Raw genomic sequence first — 23331 nt, 5'->3', positions numbered from 1 at the left:
GTGACATTTCATGTCAGCGGCGGCGGCTGTATTCATCTAGTATCTTTGATTGTGGGGCAAAGATACAAGGTGCGTGGTGACGAAGTGTCGTAGCGAATGACGACCCTGAACAGCGGCAACAGCGGCTCCACCGCCTCCTCCTCCCACACCCCGCCCGGCGGAAGGAACCTCCCTCTCTCCCTCTTCCCGGCCTCGGCGTGCGAGAGGGGTTGTGAAAGCGCCATTGGCGGATTTGCAAGCAGCGGCCGCTATCCCCCATTTATCCTATACTGATCCCCTCATTCATCCTGTAGTGATCTCCCATTCATCCTGCACAGACCGTCCGATCCACACTGACCCCCCCCCCCCAATCCATCCTGTACTGATCCCCCCCCCATTCAAGAAGAATGGGAGGGACAGTTTGAAGAAGGGTCTCGACCCGAAACGTTGCATATTCCCTTAGCTCCATAGATGCTGCCTCATTCGCTGAATTTCTCCCGCATTTATGTCTACCTCCATTCATCCTGTACTGACCCCCCCATTCATCCTGTACTGACCCCCCCATCCTTCCCGTACTGACCCCCCATTCAACACCACTGACATCTCCCCTCACAATTTTACAAACTCCAACCAACACGTACCAATTCATCTGCCTCAATCCATCCATTCCGCATCGATTGCCTTCTCAAACCCCCCACCGCCATCTATCCACCCCGCACTGATTCACACACCCCCTGACCCTATTGTGCTTCATGGTCTTCAGAGCGAACATTGACTATGTCTGATAACGGAATGCAATCAAATGTGATTTAATTCCCAATGTTATTATTTGTTTTGAAACCTTTAAACATATTACCAAAAGAACATTTGCTGCAGTAACGTCCTTTGGCCATCTCTTGTCAGTTAGTGTAATGTTTAACCTGTCAGATGGGTATAGTCGGTTTTAACAGCTATTATCATAAAATGCCAACAGAAATTTCCTTCCAACCTGTATATTTTGTTGTGGATAAATTATGTGGGAAGCGAGAGTGTTTCTGTACCAATAGCAATAACGACCCATGCTATGGCCATGTCATGGTAATTTTCGGTCCTTCACAGAAAACATGCTTGCATCAATTGCAATATGTAAAAAGAGTTGAGATATTGTATTATAATTTTGCTGCATGTCATTGCGGTATTGCATTAATGTCTTGAAATAATTGATTGGTGAATTGATTGGTGAATATGTTTAGTTTGTGACTTTGTTTGAAGCAGAAATAATATGTGAATGTAGACAAAAGTGCTGGAGAAACTCAACGGATGCGGCAGCATCTATGGAGCGAAGGAAATGGGCAACGTTTCGGGCTGAAACCCTTCTTCAGACTGATGGCCTAAAATATTGCCTATTTCCTTCACTCCATAGTTGTTGCTGCACCCGCTGAGTTTCTCCAGCATTTTTGTCTCTTCGATTTTCCAGCATTTGCAGTTCCTTCTTTAACTCCACCCCTCCTCTCCCTCTATTTGCCCTCCTCCCCCACTCTCCCTCCTCCCTCTCCTCCTACCCTCCCCCAATCCCTCCCTCACCTTTCTCCTACCCTCAGTCATCCCCTCGCTCCCTCCATAACTCCTCTCCCCTCCCTACTCACCTCCTCTCCCTCTATCCCCTCTCCTCTCCTGCTCTCCCTCCCCAGGATCTCGAGGTTGCCGATTCTTGCGTGCCCTGCAGGAGCATCAGCGGTCGGCGCCCTCAGAGCCAAGCCTCGGATCTGCTTGGAAGCACCAGCAGCTACAGCCGTGCCGGCGTGTGGGCGGGAGAAAAGACGGGTAAGAGCCATGGGGGAGGGGGCGGTATCATGGTCGAGGGGGCAGGAGCCAGCGATGGAGACCAGAGAGGAAGGGGTGGATGCGGGGTGCGGTGGGGGTGCGTTTGGGACTCGCATTGGGCGCTGGACACTTTCCTCCGCTGGGATCGGATTCACTGCTTTCCGTTTGGCGACATCGCCGCGCCACGCCGCTTCCGTTCCCTCCGAAAATTGTGTCCGGTTGAGACCTCCGCCGACTACCCACAGCGTCCCTCGGCTCCAATAAAGACACGATAAAGCAGGAAGGGGCGGACCGTCCCTGGGAGTGACAGGAGGAGAGACGAATCTGAGCTGCACTGACTAGCAGGAGAGGAGATCGATCTGCGCACGTGCGGTTTTTAAGATTTTTAAATGCCGCTAACATTTACAATATACCACTGATCGGAACAAAACTTGCTGCACTCGCAGCACAGGAGAATGTTGAGTGAGCTGGCGAAAAACAGTAGTGCTATCGCGTACCATTTTTATGCAAATAGAAAAACCGCGCAAACCGAAAGATGGATGGGCCAAATGCAGGCAGATGGGACTAGTGTAGACGGGGCATGTTTGTCGGCGTGGGCAGGTTGGGCTGATTGGGATGCTGCATCACTCTATGACTCTGCAAAATTATTCAGATGATTAAGTAATTAATTATATACTGTTCATTCAGGATCAATCGACAGGTTCAGCAGTCATACAGCAGGAATTGTGGATGATCAGCCATGATCACATTGAATGGCGGTACTGGATCGAAGGGCCGAATGGCCTACTGCTGCACCTATTGTCTATTGTCTCTTGTCTAAACAGGCCCTATGGCCTAATTTACTGGATAGTCAGTATGGCAGGGAAACAGGCTGTATGGCCTATCAACCAAAATGCCTTGCTAGTCCCTCCTGTCCATGTATTTCCCATATCTCTCTAAACCTTTCCTATCCATGTACTTGTCCAAATGTCTTTTAAATGTTTAGTTTAGTTTAGTTTAATTTAGAGATACAGTGCAGAAACAGGCCCTCAGCCCACCGGGTCCACGCCGACCAGCAATCCCCGCTCATTAACACTATCCCATACCCACTAGGGACAATGTTTACATTTACCAAGCCAATTTTACTTCGGAGTCACGTGAGTGATTCCGTGAAGACCCCAGCTCCAGTGCGCAGGTGCGGCATTACGCACAGCGTGCAGAACGCGGCAGCCAGCGGGAGTCGGGCTAGCTCCCGCATCCAGGGACGAGAGGTAAGTACTTACCTTAATCGGGCCTTGTGATTTTTGCTCCAGGGGGAGCAAAGTGAGGCATGGTGAGCGGGCCCCGTTTCGACTCCAGCGTGGGGCCGACAGTGACGGGGAAAAGGTGCCACCCGGACCGCTAACGCTGCGGACCGCTGCTAGGAGCTGCGCTAATGCCGGTCCGCTGAACAGCTGTTCCGTACAGCCGCGGACCGGCGGGAAAATTTAAAAAAACCCGACCGGCAGCCCTGCAGACTCCTGACCAGGAGAATCACCGCCCGGGAACCGCCACAACGCCGCCTGGAAAACGGCAGGCAGCCTCTACTTACAGGTAAGGGGAAAATCTTACCAATTTACAGGTTCTACAGGAGCCAACTTCCTCCAAAGCTGGAACAGGTTGGAGAAGGCAAAAATAAGTATGTCTGTCTCCCCAAGCCAGAGGAGGTCATGAAGTTCACCTCCAGGAGAAGGACTGCCTGCCCAACTCCACACGAGGGTCCTTATCTGGGAGGCAGCCACCGGTAGCGGTGGAGCTATTTCAATGCTCCCGCTCACTCGACACCGAGCCGCTCCCTGTGCCGCCGGTGTAAAGGGGCACTGGCTGAATGCCAAGGGAGCTGACTCCTACCCCAGTGCTATTGCACTAGCCATCTCCCTTGTCGAGGGATTGATGCAACAGCGGAGTGGAGTGCTTTGCCTCCTCCCATTTAGCGCATCCTTTATGCTCCTTTTTTAAGGGCTAAGGAGGCCAGGGCTGGGCTGGCTTAAGCGCTGGGCAGGTGGACGAGAACAGCAGTATGCCAGGGGAGCAGGATCAGGAAGAGCCACTGGGTGTCGTGGGCCACTACATGGCTCCTCCACGCGACCATCTTCCCAACAAAAGCCCTGCAGGAGCAGGCCTTTCCAGAGGCAAATCCGCAGGCAGCTGGGTCTCGTAGACTCACAGACAAGCAGCGAATTCTACAGAAGGTCAAGATGTTACCACCTTTGCTCGCCTTTGGTGCTGACGCCTAAGATGTTCCCATATTTGGGATACTCGACTGAACGATGGTGCATATAGACCTGCCCGCAACCCCGAATATATGGGGCTATGCAAACCGCTGCTGCGGGGAAGAGGGAGCAGGCTATGGGACGAGCAGGACATCACATCCAACACCCAGCTGGCAGCACCCCTCGGCATCCACCAGCAATATCAAACAAGGACTGGTGAAAGCCTGGTGACCGCTGCAGATCCCCCATAGTTCTTTTTAGACGGGGCCCAGAGCGGAGCCGTGGGAAGATGCGCCGCCCCACCGACAGCACCAGCATACCAGCAAACTACGCCTTCATGAAAAACAACAAGCATGGAGGTAGGTAGTCTGGCTCCTCCCAGTTTACACTAAAACAAGGGTGTTCTACTAAACTGCATGGGGAGTGGGCTAAGCATGGGATGCTGTCACAAATAACCAAAATATACTCAACAGCATTAGAGGATAAAAACGAATTCAAATTGGGCATTTTACTGCCAGTTCAGCAATGCGCCCAAAGGGCTGTTTCTCCCTCTAAGAAAAGAGAAGTGAGAAGGCAAGCTGAACTAAACAGGCACATTACTAAACGGATTGGAATTTGTATCGAATATATTCACCAAAACTATAAAAGATGATGAATGTAGCATCATCATTGATCTAATATCACTAAATAAATCTGTTGAGTATATCCACTTTAAGATGGAGGTGGAGTTTTGTCACTGCCAGACATCTGATCTCCCTAGGATACCTATGGGGAGCATTGATATGGGAGATGCTAACTATCTTATACCATACACTAGGATCATTATAGATACCTAAATATATTTACCTGGATCATGGATATCCCGGTTAGGGCAACCATGGGAGCATATAGCATTTCATATGGTCTAAACCTCAGCCCTAAACTATTATAAATGGCCATGAAAATATTAAGAAAACAAGCATAATCATGGCACATATTGGATGATATCCTCATATTAGGGGAAACAAAGGAATTAGCTGTGGAGCAGTTCTAGCTACGAAACAGCTCCCTAAAGCTGAGGTTCATCCCACGCCCAGATAAACCAGAATTGAAGCGTTACTACCAAGGATTATCTGGGCTTCAATAATAATTCCGTCCATATGACTGTTACTTTTGCCAAGACACTTGGGTCACTATAATCAAATCATGAATGTACCCACTGAAGCTATATCACAATTAAGGTGGTGGGCAGACATATATTTGGCATAGTTTTCAGCCCTATTATCATCACCAATCCCAACTTGGTTATTAAAAACCGATGCCAGTACTTTAGGCTGGGGAGCAACTAAACTCCATATCCAGCACAGGTAACAGATGGACCAAGTCACAAACATCGTTACTACACATACCGGGCATCAACTTCTTGGGATTGGTGATCGCCTATTGGGCTAAAAAGCATATGCATTTCAAATGCAGCACGTACATATGTGGTTACGGATTGATAATACTATGGTGGTGGCTTATATCAACCATATGGGGAGCATAATAATCATTATTGTGCAACAAATTGGTCAAACAAATCTGGCAATGGTGTGTCAAAAGACATTTTAACTATCAGCTGCCTATGTCCTAGGAAGCTAGAACACAGTGGGGTAAAATTTATGATTACATTGAATAGATGTCATAACCCAAAATATCTGCTAAATTTATTAAGCAGTTTGAAAGCCAGATATCAATTTGGTTGCACAAGACGGAATCACCAGTACCCATGTATGTGACTTAGGAACCAGATTAGAGGCAGCAGCGATAGATGCCTATACGCTGGAAGGGGGGAATTTCTGCTTTGCCTTCCTCCCTTCTGCCTCATCAGTCGGGCACTTCGCAATACAGATGGGATCTGTCTCCGAGATATTGAACGTGCCCGACCGGCCTACAGCCATGGTTCCCAGTTCATCACGACACGGTGGGCGAGTCACCTATGGATTTCCCTAGTGGACCATGGTTGCTGACTCAACCCAGTATCAGGCATAAGCCACCCATGCCAGGGAAACATCAAACTCCTGGGTGCAGGTTTTGAATAGACCTTACCAGGGACTGGGATTATCCAAAGGAACCATTACCACCATGTCGGCATCCCTGCGAACAGTCACTAAAAGCTAACATGGGTAAAATACTGCCACGACGCAGGGACAACGAACTATTCAACCACTGACGTATTGGAGTTCCTGGAACATCTACACCATGACTAAAAGGTGAGTTACAGTGCCGTAAATACAGCATGGAGCGCCTTATCTGCTTATCTAAAACCGCATGTCAGCAGAACATGGGATCCCATCCACTGAAGGTAAACTTATGAAGGGCAACTATAATATAAGCCCCAAACACCCAGGTATATACCCATGTATGGGATATTGGTGTGATATTGACATACCTCAGAGAATGGCACCAGCCAGATCCCTCAGCTTGCTTAATCTATGTTTAAAAAAAGGCTCATGCTTATGGCTCTCGTACACGCTCAAAGAGTCCGGTCACTCCATAAACTAGACTGGATACATGGTGATTACCCCAGACGCATCAAGTTCATATTTAGGTCTGGTAAAATCTAACTCGCAGGTATATGGATTCGGCACGAACTAGCAGGGTCGAGATCGCCTGTGTTTTCCGTGCTGTAGTCGTTATATGGCTATATGGACCAGGAACGCCCGATTCACTGGTGGGATTCCGGGCCTACCCACCAGAGTCCAGGTTGAGTGTGGTGACCCATTTACTACTATATATAGACACAACCCACTATCTTAGAGGGAGAGGAAAGCCTATGGGTCAACCACAGTAACCCAAGACGGGGTACGAGCCAAACCACTCCAAGGTGGCTCAAACAGGTACTGAAAGCTGCCGGAATAGATAATAATACATTTAATCCCATTCCACTAGGGCAGCATTGGTATCAGCGGCTGAACGAATGGACATCCCGGTTGACCACATTTTCAATACAGCAGAATGGTCAAGGGAACCGCGTTCAGAACATTTTTTATTATAAACCGTTGATAAACCTGATTTAATTGCAGGAGAATATTACAAACTGCAATATTAATTTAAGCTCAGAGGAGCTCTTTTATGTTGTTATTGTTAACAAATACCTTTCTGTTTCTTTTGAAAGCAGATCCACTGGTTGATTACGATAACACTTCCTCCCTCATAAACTTCGGCAGTGAGTGAAATAAAAACTGTTATACGGTTTGAAATCACAGACCTTTGAAGTCTTCACGGAATCACTCACGTGACTCCGAAGTAAAATAGTAAGATTAAACGAGTACTTACCAGTACGAAGTTTGATCTGTATTTTATGAGGAGTTACGGTGAGGGATTAAGTGCCCGCCGCTCCCACCCTCATTATACAGATCGAACTAGTAAACTGATGTCTCGTGATCTTTACTATCTTACTTCAAATATTGTGTCTATTCTGTGATTTCACACCGCTGCTTCGAAGTATGCCGCACCTGCGCACTGGAGCTGGGGTCTTCACTTAATCCCTCACCGTAACTCCTCATAAAATACAGATCAAACTTCGTACTGGTAAGTACTCGTTTAATCTTACTATTAACCTGCATACCTGTACGTCTTTGAAGTGTGGGATGAAACCGAAGATCTCGGAGAAAACCCACATAGGTCACGGGAGAACGTACAAACTCCATACAGACAGCACCCGTAATCAGGAGCGAACCTGGTCTCCGGCGCTGCATTCGCTGTAAGGCAGCAACTCTACCGCTGCGTGACTGCTGAACCTGTCGATTGATCCTGAATGAACAATATATAATTCATTACTTAATCAAATGAATAATTTCAGAGTCACAGAGTCATACAGCATCCGAATCAGCCCAACCTGCCCATCCCGACAAACATGCCCCATCTACACAAGTCCCACACCGACAAACATGCCCCATCTACACTAGTCCCACACTGACAAACATGCCCCATCTCTGGACGCGTGTTGAAGGACTGCGCAGACCAGCTGGCTGGAGTCTGTACGAGGATTTTTAACCAGTCTCTGGCCCAGCCCACTGTTCCACCCTGTCTGAAGTCCTCCACCATAGTCCCCTTGCCCAAAAAAGCCAACATCGCCAGCCTCAACGACTACCGGCCAGTCGCACTCACACCAGTGGTGATGAAGTGTTTTGAAAAACTGGTCCGGGGTCACATCACATCACTCCTGCCCCGAAGCTTTGACCCCCACCAGTTTGCGTACAGAGCAAATAGATCTACAGAGGACGCTGTAGCCACAGCTCTCCATGCTGCACTGTCTCACCTGGAGCAGCGGGGGAGCTACATGCAGATGCTCTTTGTGGACTACAGCTCTGCTTTTAATACCATCCTTCCCCACAAACTGGTGGACAAACTGGGGGACTTGGGACTTCCACACTCCACCTGTACGTGGATAAATAGCTTCCTGTCGGGTCGCAGCCAGAGAGTCAGAGTGGGCCATCATACATCCACGGCCCTCAGCCTCAGTACCGGCTCTCCACAGGGCTGCGTACTGAGCCCCCTGCTCTACACCATCTACACACATGACTGCACCCCCGCCCAACACAGCAACACCATTGTCAAATTTGCGGATGACATTACGGTGGTGGGACTCATCTCCGGGGGGGACGAGTACGCCTGCCGGGATGAGGCGGAGCAGCTGACGGTGTGGTGTGAAGAAAATAACCTGCTCCTCAACACCTTAAAGACAAAGGAATTAATAATAGACTTTAGGAAGAATAAAACGGACATGGTACCATTGACTATCAGAGGGGACTGTGTGGAGAGGGTGGCGGATTTCCGCTTCCTGGGAATCCATATTGAGGAGGACCTGACGTGGAGCATGAACACCTCTGCGCTGCTGAAAAAGGTCCAGCAGAGACTGCACTTCCTGAGGGTGCTCAGGAAGAATAACATCACTCAGAGACTGCTGCTGTCCTTTTATCGGTGCTCCATTGAGACCATCCTAACATACTGTGTATGCGTGTGGTACACCAGCAGCACAGCGGCTCAGAGGAAAGCGCTCCAGAGGGCCATTGACAAAGCCCAGAGGATTGTCGGCTGCCCTCTCCTTACCTTGGAGGACTTACACAGTTCCCGCTGCATCAAAAAATCCCAGAGTATCATAAAGGACATTTCCCACCCCGGACACTCCCTGTTTGAACTGTTGCCGTCAGGCAGACGGTACAGATCTACAAGGACAAGGACGAACAGACTAAAAAACAGTTTTTACCCCACTGCTATAAAAGCACTAAATATAGCCGTCAAGGAACGCAGGGGCGAGACATACTAAGGGACTGTGGTACACTGTGAAATCGACAGAAGGATGGAGGGTTGGGTGTTTATGCGTGCTATTTTCATGATATTTATTTTAGTTGTTTATCTTTTAATATTTTATCTTGTATGTATCGTTAGCTTTTAGAAATGTTTGAATGGTGCACTGACTGGCTGACATTTTTAAATTTTGTTGTACATGGTTCATGTTACAATGACAATAAAGAAACTATTCTATTCTATTCTATTCTACACTAGTCCCACACCGACAAACATGCCCCATCTACACTAGTCCTACCCCGACAAACATGCCCCATCTACACTAGTCCCACCCCGACAAACATGCCCCATCTACACTAGTCCCATACTACCCCTGTCTCAACTATCTTCTCCGGCAGTTTGTTCCATATACCCATCACCCTCTGTGTGAATAAGTTTGCCGCTCAGGTTCCTATTCAATCTTTCCCTTCTCACCTTAAACCTTACAGGGGTGGGTCACTCTTGCCCCACCCATTATTGCTTTCCACCAGCTATCTCTTCTCCAATCCTGTCCTGAAAAAGGGTCCCTTGCACAACAACCCCCAATTTTGTGCTGCACAGTTGCAAAATGTCATGAACCTAAATGGTGTCAGGCATACCTTGGTCCCAACTTAACATCCAGCATCTAACGGCACAGCCGAAAGGTCAGTCAGGATCGTCAAAGAAACAAATTATTGATGGGAATATGATCCAAGCAAGGGATGAAGCGGAACAAGAGCAGACGATGGAGCAGATCTGTCAGACTTTGGTATTATTCCACACTCAGATGTAAGATTAGATACTCCAAAGAAAGTAGAGACAAAGGGGAATGATCCTGAACTTCACTCTTATTCAGAACCACAACCTGTTCAGATCCTCCCCCGAAACCACTCAGGAGATCAGAAAGAGTGCATTAACCAGTTTTCAGTTTACATTTGTAAACTTGTTCTTGTTTGGCGAATTCACAAGTTATTTTTCTTTCTAAGGGGAGAACAGTGTAGTGTATATAATGGTAAATGTACCTTTAAGAACTGAGTACCAGGTGTGATTTGAGTGATGATATATTAATATCTCATCAGTCTCATGAATATGTGTGCGAGTAGGCGAGGCGTACTTTTGTAAAATAAAGACCCACACTGGCAACTGGTTGGTTGAAGCCTGTGCTTGTTTCGGTCTACATGCCACTACCGTAACATCGTACACTTTATTATATTGTTTACAAAGTGCTATGCTTATGTAGAAGATAGGCACACAATGCTGGAGTCATTCAGTGAGACAGGCAGTATCTCTGGAGAGGGAATGGTGACGTTTCAGGTCGAGACCCTTCTGCAGTTCCTTCTTACACCACGTTTACATTCTGCTGTGGGATACATGTCTGGGATATATGATAATGAAACACTCTTGTCTCAATTTAGTTTAGTTTAAAGATTACCATATAACATATAACAATTACAGCATGGAAACAGGCCATCTCGACCCTTCTAGTCCGTGCCGAACACGTATTCTCCCCTAGTCCCATACACCTGCATTCAGACCATACCCCTCCATACCTTTCCCGTCCATATAACTATCCAATTTATTTTTAAATGATAAAAACGAACCTGCCTCCACCACCTTCACTGGAAGCTCATTCCACACAGCCACCACTCTCTGAGTAAAGAAGATTCAGCACAGAAAAAGGCCCTTCGGTCCAGCAAGTCAATAGGTGAAGGGGTAGCTAGTGTAGAGGAAGCGGGACTCTGCAGAGGACTTGAACGTGTTGGGAGAGGGGGCAGAGAAGTGACAGATGGAATACAGTGTAGCAAAGTATGCGGTCATGCACTTTGATAGTAGGGATAAAGGCGCATGGTGTTGTCTAAATGGGGAGAGGATTCAAAAATCATGGGTGCAAAGGGACTTGGGAGTACTGGTACAGGTTTCCCAAAATGTGAATTTGCAAGTTGAATTAGTAGTAAGGAAGACAAATGAAATGTTAGCATTTATTTTGTGAGAAGTAGTATGTAATAACAGGGATGCAATGCTGAGGCTTTATAAGGCATGTCAGACCACATTTGGAGTATTGTGAGCAGTATCTGGAGGGAAGTGCTGGCACTGGAGAGGGTCCAGAGGAGGTTTACAGGAATTAACCTGGGGATAGTTGGGTTAACGGCACTGGGCCTGCACTCACTGGAGTTTAGAAGAATGAGGGGGTCCTCATTGAATCTTACCGAATAGTGAAAGGCCCGGATAGAGTATAGAAGTGGAGAGGATGTTTTCACTAGTGGGGGGGTCTAGGACCAGAGGGCACAGCATCAAAATAAAAGAACGTACGTATAGAAATTAGATGAGGAGGAATTTCTTTAGTCACAGGGTGGCGAGTCTGGGGAATTCATTGCCACAGGCAGCTTTGGGGGCCAAGTTTTGGGGTATTTTTAAAGTGGAGATTGACAAGTTCTTGATTAGCATGGATGCCAAAAGTTACCGGAGGGCAGGAGAGTGGGGTTGAGAAAGAGAGATCGATCTGCTATGATTGAATGGCGTAGACTCAATGGGCCAAATGGCCTAATTCTGCTCTATAATTTATTATTACAATGAATAATAAAAGTTAGCTCAAAAGAACGTGTAAATATTAGGAGAAGAATGAAATTCATAACAGCCAGAAAATGAACAAGAACTGAAATCTGGGAATGTGTGAAACACAAGGCTGGAATGGGTATTGATTTGCAAATGTTGAATCCATAAGGCAGTGGTGATCTTCAAAAGGTCATCTGATCTGATATCCATAGAGAACCAAATGCAGTTATCTAAACTGGTAGTGGTGAAAGAAAATCACTGCCCTATGTGGAAAGCCGACTGTTATTGAGTTCTTTTAGCTTTATATTTTAGAGATACTGTAGTTTTGCATCCGCACACTAGGGCCAAACATCAGACAAAAAACCTACAGGAAACCCGAGCACCCAGAGGAAACCCACGCAGTCATAGGGAGAACGTGCAAACTCCACACAGACAACACCCGAGATCAGGATCAAAGCCAGGTCTTTGGCACTGTCAGTCAGCAGCTCTACTGCTGCTTCACTGTTATGGCCCTAGAAAAGGAAGGAGACAAAAGAGCAGGTGTTGTTTGCCTATTGATGTATCAGGGAGGCAAAACAGCAAATGGGTGACTTCTCTGCCGAGCACATCAATTCAATCATCAGTCAGAAGAATGGTCTCGACCCAAAATATCATCCATTTGTTCTCTCCAGAGATGCTGCCTCTCCAGCAGTAACATGCGGACCATTGGGATCTTTGTTTAGATCTGTTCATGGTTTCTTACACCGTTCAACGAAGTTCAAGAAACAACACCTCATCTTAATGTCACAGGAAATTGCCAATTTCACATTTGCTTTACTCACACCTGCTGTACTCACTCTATACCCATGACTGCGAAGCCGGTTATAGTGCGAACTCATCATCAAGTTCGCCGACGACACCACTGTGGTTGGACGAATCACAGATGGGGATGAGTCAGAGTATAGAAGTGAGATCGACCGCCATCAGGCTATTAAACACAACAAATAAGCTACGAGCTCTGAACTGCAAAAGACTATTATTTGTTATTTGCACTAAATTTGTTATTTATTGATTGATTTATTTTTTCCCCCGTTATCTACAATGTTTACATATTCACATATTCTGTTGTGCTGCAGCAAGTAAGAATTTCATTCCCATCTGGGACATACGACAATAAAACACTCTTGACTCTTAATCTCTCCCAGTCACATATTTAGCATTTGCAGCATTCAATTCCACCCACATCCCCTCACTCTTCCTGGTAATTTCAGATGATTGTTGTGGCTTTCTTTTGCGTGTCCTGGTGTGCATTATTGATAAAACAAAATGAAGAATCCATGCAGTTATGACACTCACGACAACTGAGTTAGTGATTGTTTAAGGTGAAAAACAACTCAATTTTCACCACTTACAGTACTTTACACCACATGAGAAGGAAAAAGTTATTAATTACAAATGTTACGTCCACTATTAGGTCTCAAGTTTAGAAACTAATTTTCAGTCTATAAACAGTTAATTTACTTTTGAAGATGTAACCAAATGTTTCACCCAGGCAATTTCTAGTTTATTCTGGCACAAATGTTTTATTTGAACAGTGGGGAGGGATCAATATATTTGAATAGAAGTTTTTAGGAAGTTTATTTTCCAGTTGGAATTTAAATAAATGTATTTTATTTCCTTTATTTTTCTTTAAATGTTGAAATAAAGTGTTGGTTTTCGATGTTAGAGATATTTACAACATTTCAACTATTTCTACCATTCAATTACTAAACCATGGGCTTAGATGGGGTGGAATTTTTCAAATGCGTTCAGGGAAAGGTTTCCTTAACCAATATTTAGGGGGCCCTCTGGATGGGAGAGAGGAATCTCATAAGGTCATGAGGTCATAAGGCAAAGAAGTAGAATTAAGTCATTCGGCCCATCAAGTCTATTCTGCCATTCAATCATGGCTGATCTCCCTCCTAACCCCATTCTCCTGTCTTCTCCCAATAGCCTCTGACACCCGTACTAATCAACAAAGCCTTTCATAAGGTCCCACACAGGAGAGTAGTGGGCAAAAATTAGAGCACATGGTATTGGGGGTAGGGTATTGGCGTGCATAGAGAATTGGTTGGGAGACAGGAAACAAAGAGTAGGAATAAACAGGTCCCTGTCAGGCAGTGGCGAGTGGAGTGCCGCAAGGCTCGGTGCTGGGGCCACAACTATTTACAATATATATTAATGATTTAGATGATGCGATTAAAATTAACACTAGCAAATTTGCAGATGACGCAAAGCTGGATGGCAGTGTGAACTGTGAGGAGGATGCTAGGAGGTTGCAGGGTGACTTGAACAGGTTGAGTGAGTGGGCAGATGCATTGTAGATGCAGTATAATGTAGATAAATGTGAGGTTATCCACTTTGGAGGCAAGAGCAAGGAGGCAGATTATTATCTCAATTATGTCAGATCAGGAAAAAGGGAAGTGCAACGAGACCTGGGTGTCCTTGTACACCAGTCACTGAAAGTAAACATGCAGGTACACCAGACAGTGAAGAAAGCTGGTGGCATGTTGGCCTTCATAATGAGAGGATTTGAGTATAGGAGTAAAGAAGTCCTTCTGCAGTTGTACAGGGCCCTGGTGAGACCACATCTGGAGTTTTGGTCTCCTAATTTAAGGAAGGACATCCTTGCTATTGAGGCAGTGGTTCACGAGGTTAATCCCCAGGATGGCGGAACTGTTATATGAGGAAAGATTGAAAAGATTGGGCTTGTATTCACTGGAATTTAGAAACATGAGAGGCGATCTTATAGAAACATATACAATTATAAAAGGACTGGACAAGCTAGATGCAGGAAAAATGTTCCCAATGTTGGGGGTGTCCAGAACCAGGGGCCACAGTCTAAGAATAGAGGGGGGGGCAATTTTAAACAGAGATAAGAAAAAAACGTTTTCACCCAGAGAGTTGTGAAATTGTGGAATTATTTGCGACAGAGGGCAGTGGAGGCCAAGTCACTGGATGGATTTAAAAGAGAGTTAGATAGAGCTCTAGAGACTGGAGGAATCAATGGATATGGATAGAAACATAGAAAATAGTTGCAGGAGGAGGCCATTCGGCCCTTCGAGCCAGCACAGCCATTCATTGTGATCATGGCTGATCATCCCCAATCAATAACCCGTGCCTGCCTTCTCCCCATATCCCTTGACTCCACTAGCCCCTAGAGCTCTATCTCACTCTCTCTTAAATCCATCCAGTGACTTGGCCTCCACTGCCGTCTGTGGCAGGGAATTCCACAAATTCACAACTCTCTGGGTGAAAAAGTGTTTTCTCACCTCAGTCTTAAATGGCCTCCCCTTTGTTCTAAGACTGTGGCCCCTGGTTCTGGACTCGCCCAACATTGGGAACATTTTTCCTGCATCTAGCTTGTCCAGTCCTTTTATAATTGTATATGTTTCTATAAGATACCCCCTCATCCTTCTAAACTCCAGTGAATAATGGGAAGGAAAGCACGGGTTACTGATTGTGGATAATCAGCAATGAATGGTGGTGCTGGCTCAATGGGCCAAATGGCCTCCTCCTGCACCTATTACTATGAATCTATCTATCTCTGCCTTAAAGATATCAACAGACGGTGTCCACGGCCTTCTGTGGCAAAGAATTCTACAGATTTACCACCCTCTGACGAAATAAATTTCTCCTCATCTCCATCTTAAAAGAATATCTTTTAATTCTGAGGCTATGACTTCTAGTCCTAGACTTTCCTGCTGGTGGAAACATCCTCCAGCGAGTACAGGCCCAGTGCCAACAAACTCTCATAGGTTAACCTACTCATTCCTGGGATCATTCTTGTAAACCTCCTCTGGACCCTCTCCACAGCCAGCACATCCTTCCTCAGATATAGTGCCCAAAATTCCAAATGTGGCCTTATAGAGCCTCAACATTACATCCCTGATTTTGTATACAAGCCCTCTTGAAATAAATGCCAGCATTGAGTTTGCTTTCTATACTACTGATCTCTGCCTACTTACTCGGAGGGAATTGGAATGGGGCAATTGACTGAAGAGTCAGTGGGCGAGCTTTTGGGACCAGCACGTAGTTCTGCTAGCTTTAAAATAGGTATGGATAAGGACGGGGCTAGCTCCCAATTTCAAGATCAAAATTTGTGCAACAGCAATTTTGAAGATATTGGACTGGAACGTTAATTGAAGTAAGTTGTTTGTTCATGAAAAGCACATCCAGAAAGTGGGATCCTTTTAAAAGTGTGAAGGCTAAACTGTACAACTCCTCCTCCTTCTTTCGTGGGGTAAGGCAACTTTATTTATATAGCACATTTCATACACGAGGCAGACTCAAAGTGCTTCACATAAAAACATGTCATACAATAAAATGAAATAATAAAATGAAATAAAATAGAAGAATTAAAAGAAAAGAAAAGCAAAGTTAAAAATGCATTATTAAAAGTGCAAAAGTTAAAAGTGTAATGTAGTTAAGATTTAGCTGAAAGCTAAAGTAAACATAAAAGTTTTCAGTCTTGTTTTAAAAGTGGTCAAAGTTGAGGCAAGTCTTAAATCTTCAGGGAGTTTATTCCAGCTATTTGTTGCATAGTAACTAAATCCTGCTTTCCCATGTTTTGTATTTACTCTAGGAATCACTAACAGATTGGTCTCAGAAGATCTTAGCGGTCTAGAAGGCTTATATAGTGGAAGCATGTCAGTGATATACTTTGGCCCTAAACCATGTAGTAATTTATAGGTGAGCAGCAGGATTTTGAAATCAATTCTCTGACATACAGGGAGCCAATGTAAGGATTTAAGAATTGGTGTAATGTTTTCAAATTTTTTGGTCTTTGTTAGAACTCTAGCAACAGCGTTCTGAACAAGCTGTAGCTGCCTGACAGTTTTTTTCGGAAGACCTGCAAGGAGGCCATTACAATAATCTAGCCTACTAGTAATAAAGGCATGTACAAGTTTTTCTAAGTCTTGAACTGACACGAGTCCTCTTAATCTTGCTACATTTTTGAGGTGATAGTAGGCCGATTTTGTTACTGGTTTGATGTGACTGTCGAAATGTACATCTGAATCCATAATAACCCCGAGATTTCTGGCTTTGTTTGAAGTTTTCAGGGTCAGAGAGTGAAGGTGTTGGGTTACTTTAAGCCTTTCTTTTTTAGCACCAAAAACAATTATCACCGTTTTGTCCTTATTTAGTTGGAGGAAATTTTGGCACATCCAGTCTTTGACTTGCTCAATGCACTGGCACAGCAGATCTATGGGGCAATAGTCATTTGGTGATAGCGCTACATAGATTTGAGTGTCATCGGCATAGCAGTGGTGGTCAATATTATTATTTCGCATGATTTGCCCTAGTGGGAGCATGTAGACGTTGAATAAAGAGGGCCCTAAGATCGAACCTTGCGGGACTCCACACGTCACGTTGGTTGGTTCTGATACAAAGTCGCCAATGGAAACAAAATAGTTCCTACCTTGTAGATATGACCTGAACCAACTTAAGACTTCCCTTCCCCCACCCTACTTCCCAATCTTTGCACATCCCCAATCCTTTCCACACGTCACTTTTACTTCATGTTTCATTTATTTTGTGTTTTTTATGACTTGTGTTGGCAGATCAATTTCCTTCCTAGGATAAATAAAGTTCTATCGTATCGTAAGAGCTCATGGTATACATGTTCCCATCATTGTGAAGGGCATGGCAGCTGGTAGTAAGGAACTCTGGCTGAAAAGAGAAATTGAGGCCCTGGTCAGGAAAAAGGAGGCATAAATCAGGAAAGGGCAGCCAGGATCAAGTCAAGTCAAGTCAAGTCAAGTTTATTTGTCACATACACATACGAGATGTGTATCCCTGGAAGATATTGGGGATTGAGAAGCATACTCAAGAAGGAAATCGGAAAGGCAAAATAGGGGACATAGGATAACTCTGGCAGCTAAGATTAAGGAGAATCCAAAGGAGATTTTATAAGTATGTTAATGGGAAAAGGGTAGTTAGAGAGAAATATGCAGCCCCTCAGAAACCAAAGTCTAATCTATGTGGAGCTTCAGGAAGAGGCCAAGATAGCCTATGAATATTTCTGCTCTGTTTTTTCCATGGATAAAGACATGACAATAATTACAGCTGAGGAGGTTCTTGAGTCCCAAGATGTATGATGCAATTCTCCAGGGCCCAATTCAAAATATCCAAGGACACTCAAGGAAACTAGAGAAAGAAATTGCAGATGTTCACTCTTAGATATATAAAGCATCGTTTGACACAGGTAACGTGCCTGAGGATGGGAGGGTAGCTAAATGCATGTAATGCTAAAATCTGCCGTAGAAAGGTTATTGGAGAGCATTCTGAGGGATCAGATTGAGGCTTTGGATTGAAAGCATGGTTTTGTAAGTAGGAGATTGCATTGCAAGAATTTGATTGAGTTTTTCTCTTAATTACCAGGAAGGTTGATGAGGGCAGAGCTGTAGACATTGTCTCTATGGGCCAGCGGGGCCTTGATAAGCTTTTGCATGGTAGGTTGCTCAAGGGGGTTAGATCACATGCAAGCTGGCTAAATGGATACAGAATTAATCTCAGGGTAGGGAGCAAGAAGATAGTGGTGGTGGGAGATCGTTTTTCAGACTGGAGGCCTGTGACTAGTGGTCAGGATCAAACCCGGGTCTCGGGTACAGTGAAACAATAACTCTACCGCTGCCCCACCGTGTAGGCCTTTGAGAATAAACAGTAAAGGGGAGGGAAAGGGTAAACAAAGAGATGAAGAAGTAGAATGGGTCAAAATGAGAGATAAGGTGTATAGGGAAGCTGATGTGAATATTCACAACACTTTCCTTTTGTCTGATAACGGATAAGATGGATTAAGAAAAGGCAGAAGAGTAGAGATCATTGTTTTAAGCATTTTGAGGATCAACAACATTCCAAATGTATACAATTTCTAGTGATGGAGATTGTTGGCAACAATTACTTAATTGGATAATCTGTGGAGCATTTATTTTGCTTTTAACACACAAGTATAGAAATTTCCCAAGACAAGGGTGTTTTTCCAAACAGTCGTGGAATGAGAAATCTCCAATGGTTATTATTTGGCTTTAAATATTTCCAATGTCACACTTGCCTTTATAATGTTAAGGAATTAGAATCATTTCATTATGTTGACAGCAGATTATGGTTCAATATATTTCATAAAATAACCAGATGCAATCAAAGATGATCATCAAGCATGTTTGCAGCAGTTATCAGCAGTTGCAACATTGAAGAAATATTTAACAGGAACATGGAAAACATAGGTTGAGAGGGATCTGGGCCAAATGCAGGCAGATGGGACTAGTGTAGATGGGCTATGTTAGTCGGTGTGGGCAAGTTGGGTCAAAAGGTCCGTTTCCAGCTGTATGACTCTATCAGTAGCTGAGATAAAACCAACAATCAGAATTCAAGCAACTAACATTGATCACATTAATTGCAATATTTTCACTGAACAACTGGTTACAAATTTAGGAAGACATTTTTTAAAGTACAGATTTTGTTAGTGTAGATTGACATGATCCTCAGCAACATTGCAAAGCCACGTTTATACAGGGCGGCAACAGAACTGCCATTATCGGGATACAAAAGACTGTTCCATTTCCAAAGCAATTGACAAAGATCATTGTTTAAACTCAAGTATCTTTAAACGTGACAGAGCAAAAGTTCAATATTAGCAAAGAATTTCCATCAACCATGACAATGTATGCAACTTTACAAATTAAATCCATGTAGTGTCTAAATCTAATTGAAGCCAAAACCTAAATAAAGTGCCTGAAACTTTGCAAAAAAATTGCAAATAAACATAAATAATAAAAATTAAAATGCAGACAAAACCCTGATATGGTTAATTGAAAATGCATTGTTGTCAGGGAGCTAGGCCAAATGTATGTTTGTTAACAGACTCCTGGTCTATTATATAGAACATTGTGGTTCTCCCAAAATAAAGTTTCAATAAATCTCATTTAACAAGTTACTTTTATTTTCATATTTTAATGATCAAGATTAATTAATTTAATATAAACAAATAATATTCCTCAGCACTAAATTACACATCCTAGCCCTTTGACTAACACTGCAATTTGAAAATGTAATTGATTTAAGATCCAGAGACAAAACATTTCAAGCAACTTTTAAAACCGAGTTATACATGTGGTTATACATACAAAATCAAACATGTCTACTTTTATGAAACATCAGTAATGTTTCAATTGGCCAATCCTGGACTTACAACAAAGGATCAGGTTCTTATTTACATACATAGATTTTGTCTAAATATATATCTCAGCCTTGAATGTTCTTAATCATACAGCAGTCACAACTTTTAACATAGATAGATCAGTTCCTCAAATGCCCTACTCAAAACTTACCCTATTCAACAACACCTGCCATGTTTGTCATTAGAAAGATTTATGTAAATAGCTGATAACTAAAAACACTGTAAAGGAAACATTTTTAACCTGCTCAATGATTGCATAGTGCAAAATATTTTAAAAATAAAATAAAAAACTCACAATGGTAAATCTTAGAACAAGAATATACAAGTAGATGCATGTGTAGGCCATTTCTCTCCTCAAGCCTGCCCCATAATTTAACAGGTTTATGACTAATCAATTCCACATTCATATCTACCACGGTAACCTTTATCCCCTTGCTTGTCAAGTATCTTTCTCTCTCTGCCTTAAAAATATTCCCGGACAATAATTCCAGGTACAGCTCTCCTACCATTTTTTGTTCAAATAATAAAAATGCCTCACTCCATTTAAATAGATGACTTTTGTTATTATTAAGCACACAGTGATGTCTTGTTCTAGACTGCTCCCACGAGCAAACACCCTCTCCACATACACACTGTCAAGATCCCTCAGAATGTTCATATGTTTCAATCAAAATCACTCTTGTTCATCTAAAACGCTAAGGATACAAGGGTCCAAACCTTATTCAAAAGGCAACCCAGTATTCCAGATAAAAATTAGTTTAATAAACCTTTTCCAACCCAATTAACATTCTTCTATAAATAACATATTAACATTCTTCTCTAAATAAGAGGAACATTATCGAGTACAATGCTCCAGATGTGGTCTCATTAATGCTCCATACAAATGGTGCATTATTTTGCTGTCATTGTCATTTATTTTCCTCAGCATCAAGCTCTAATGTTGGTAGATTTTCTAATTACTAATTTTACCTGCATTTTAGCCCTTTCTATGTCATGCCTAGAACATTCATATCCCACTGCCTCGTGCAGTTCAGCAAATGTTCATCAATGAGGTAATGTGTCATTTTCCCACCGTGGGCACTTTCCACCCTTGTGCAAAGATCTAGCAAATGGAGTACAGTCAATTCAATCATATCTCTCCATAATAAACTCATTTCAGTAGACTATGTGCTCGCAATAACCAGATTATTGACATAATCTTATACTGCAAATTCACCCCATTATAAAAAAAGAATGCATCCTAGTAGAAAACAAACTGTACGCTTCAATTCTTTCTACAAAGATCAAACTTCTCCAATGGCCTTTAAGGTCAGCAAGAGAACTATAGGGAGGTCAAGTGTAAATATAGAAAGTGCCACTTTAACAAATATTCAGTGTGGGGAAATCCTGAAATGTATAAATCTGTCCCCACACTGAATATTTGGCCCGAGGGACATTTTTTTTTAAATGGGGGATTCTACTTATTAATTCTACTTCTTCTGCAAGGACATAACAGCTGAACAAACATAATTCAATGATTTATTCCTTCCTCAAAGGGATCAACTCAACAAGGTTAAACTCCATGGAGACAAATTTAATTCACGATCAGAAACATATTACCTATACAATTGTGGAAATGTTGCATTTCGTCTATAAATAAATGCGACTGTTACTTAACATAGCGCCTGCTGCTGGGCGAGTGGGCAAAATCACCCCTGTGAGTACATATGTGTTGTTTCTAGAATGGGAAGATATTCAAGCGGGCAGGTGTAAGCACACGTTGCGTTTATGCCTGGAAGGAAATGTTAGAGCGAATAGCCATTGTATTTAACCCATTACCTTCCCGGCTACTGTCCTCCTGGCAGACTGGAGATGGAGAACTGTTGTTGCGGCTTCCAGCCGGCACACAATCTTTGCAGAACGAATGAAGACATGGCAATAATCTGGGCTCCCGATTTGTAAGATCCCTTTTGCAAACCAAGCAGGTCCTGAACAGATCATCTTCAGCGGAGTTACTCGTGTGTTCGGCCGGGTTATTGGCAATGTCATGGATGCCACTTTGGTCCATATTCCTGCTCGTTCCCAGGGTGTGAGCTCTTCCAGCGCTGCCTGTGCACGGAGCCGCTCGCTCTAGGTGCAGGATCGCTGGCCGGCGGCTGGTCGGATAGTTCCTGTTCTAAATGCAATCATCGCCGGCGAGAATATACAAACCAGTGAGAAGCCCGGAGTGTGGGGAGGCTTGACACGCCTCAACTAAAGTCGGTCTCTCACCAGATTCTCCACATCTGTATAAACCCACCTGTACTGAGCGGCATGTCATGAAAGCAAGTGACGTACACGGCGAGTCACCAATGACAGGGTTAAAAGTCTGATGTAACATCTACTGATTCATGAACAAGAACGCCCCAAATAAAGGAAAACGCCTCCCTCCCTGCATCAGATCCAAGCTGGGTAACAGTTGCACTTACATCAACAATAATGTGTTGTTCTGCTTTATGAGACTGGGAAGGGAAGATTGTTTCTGCACTGGGAACGTCGATTTAGAGACGCGGGGCTTCTCTTGCAGGTGACACGGACATGGTGGGGATTCTTTCTATGGAGGGGAGGGGTTACTGGAAGGCCACCTCATGCAGAGAAGGATTAATACACATCCAACAAGCAATCGGGCTGTGTCAAACCATCAACTGTGCAGCGGCTCAGGCAGTCACTTTCACCATGTTATGGGTAGCCAATAAAGGCTTGCTTTTACAGCAATAACCACGTTTTACGATGTTTTTAAAAACATTTTAAACAGCATTTGGAAATGTCGAAAGGGCAATGTTAATTTCCTCACTTTTATGATGCCTGCACACACATGTATTTTTGCAGATATTCAGTAGAAGTTCCCAGAATGTCCAATATTTCAAACATGGGTTTTGTGATCGATTAGACAATGAATATTCGACATATTGATGATTTAATAAATAGTCACCATTCATCCACTGTTTAAAGGCTTCTTCATTCAACGTGTTACTTGCACACATTCAATCCATCAAAAATGGCAAATAGTCATCCCACCTGAAATGGTGGCAGAATAGAATCGCCCAGATGGCAATACAACGTTGATGTTGTACACTACATTACAGGACAATTAAAGCATTAATTACAAACATATTTTTACTTGTCAAAATGTTTTTTTTAAATGTATCAAAATGTTTTTTAAAAATGTATCATTAATAATTGTATTTGTAAGTAAGTAATTAAGTTAGTTTATTGGCCAAGTATTCACATACAAGGGATTTGCCTTGGTGCTACGCCCAC

At 43.7% G+C, this 23331-nt stretch overlaps 1 protein-coding gene across 4 annotated transcripts in view; it reads right to left on the bottom strand.

Annotated features, from left to right (window-relative positions):
- The window catches only part of LOC129705968 (tripartite motif-containing protein 66-like), a 249841-nt gene extending 226994 nt beyond the window's left edge, over positions 1-22847 (bottom strand). For 2 of the 4 annotated variants that reach the window (XM_055649937.1, XM_055649938.1), the window contains exon 1: positions 21871-22844. In XM_055649937.1, the coding sequence (XP_055505912.1) occupies positions 21871-22099 (229 nt within the window). In that variant the 5' untranslated portion in view covers positions 22100-22844. Of the gene's footprint in view, positions 1-21870 lie in introns of all 4 variants that reach the window. The other 2 variants (XM_055649939.1, XM_055649940.1) reach the window with 2 other exon arrangements.
- Positions 22848-23331: the final 484 nt, after the last annotated feature.

This window comes from Leucoraja erinacea, chromosome 18, assembly GCF_028641065.1.
Source record: "Leucoraja erinacea ecotype New England chromosome 18, Leri_hhj_1, whole genome shotgun sequence".
In the NCBI taxonomy this organism is placed as follows: Eukaryota; Metazoa; Chordata; class Chondrichthyes; order Rajiformes; family Rajidae; genus Leucoraja; species Leucoraja erinaceus.
This window is presented reverse-complemented; position numbering and strand designations above follow the sequence as displayed.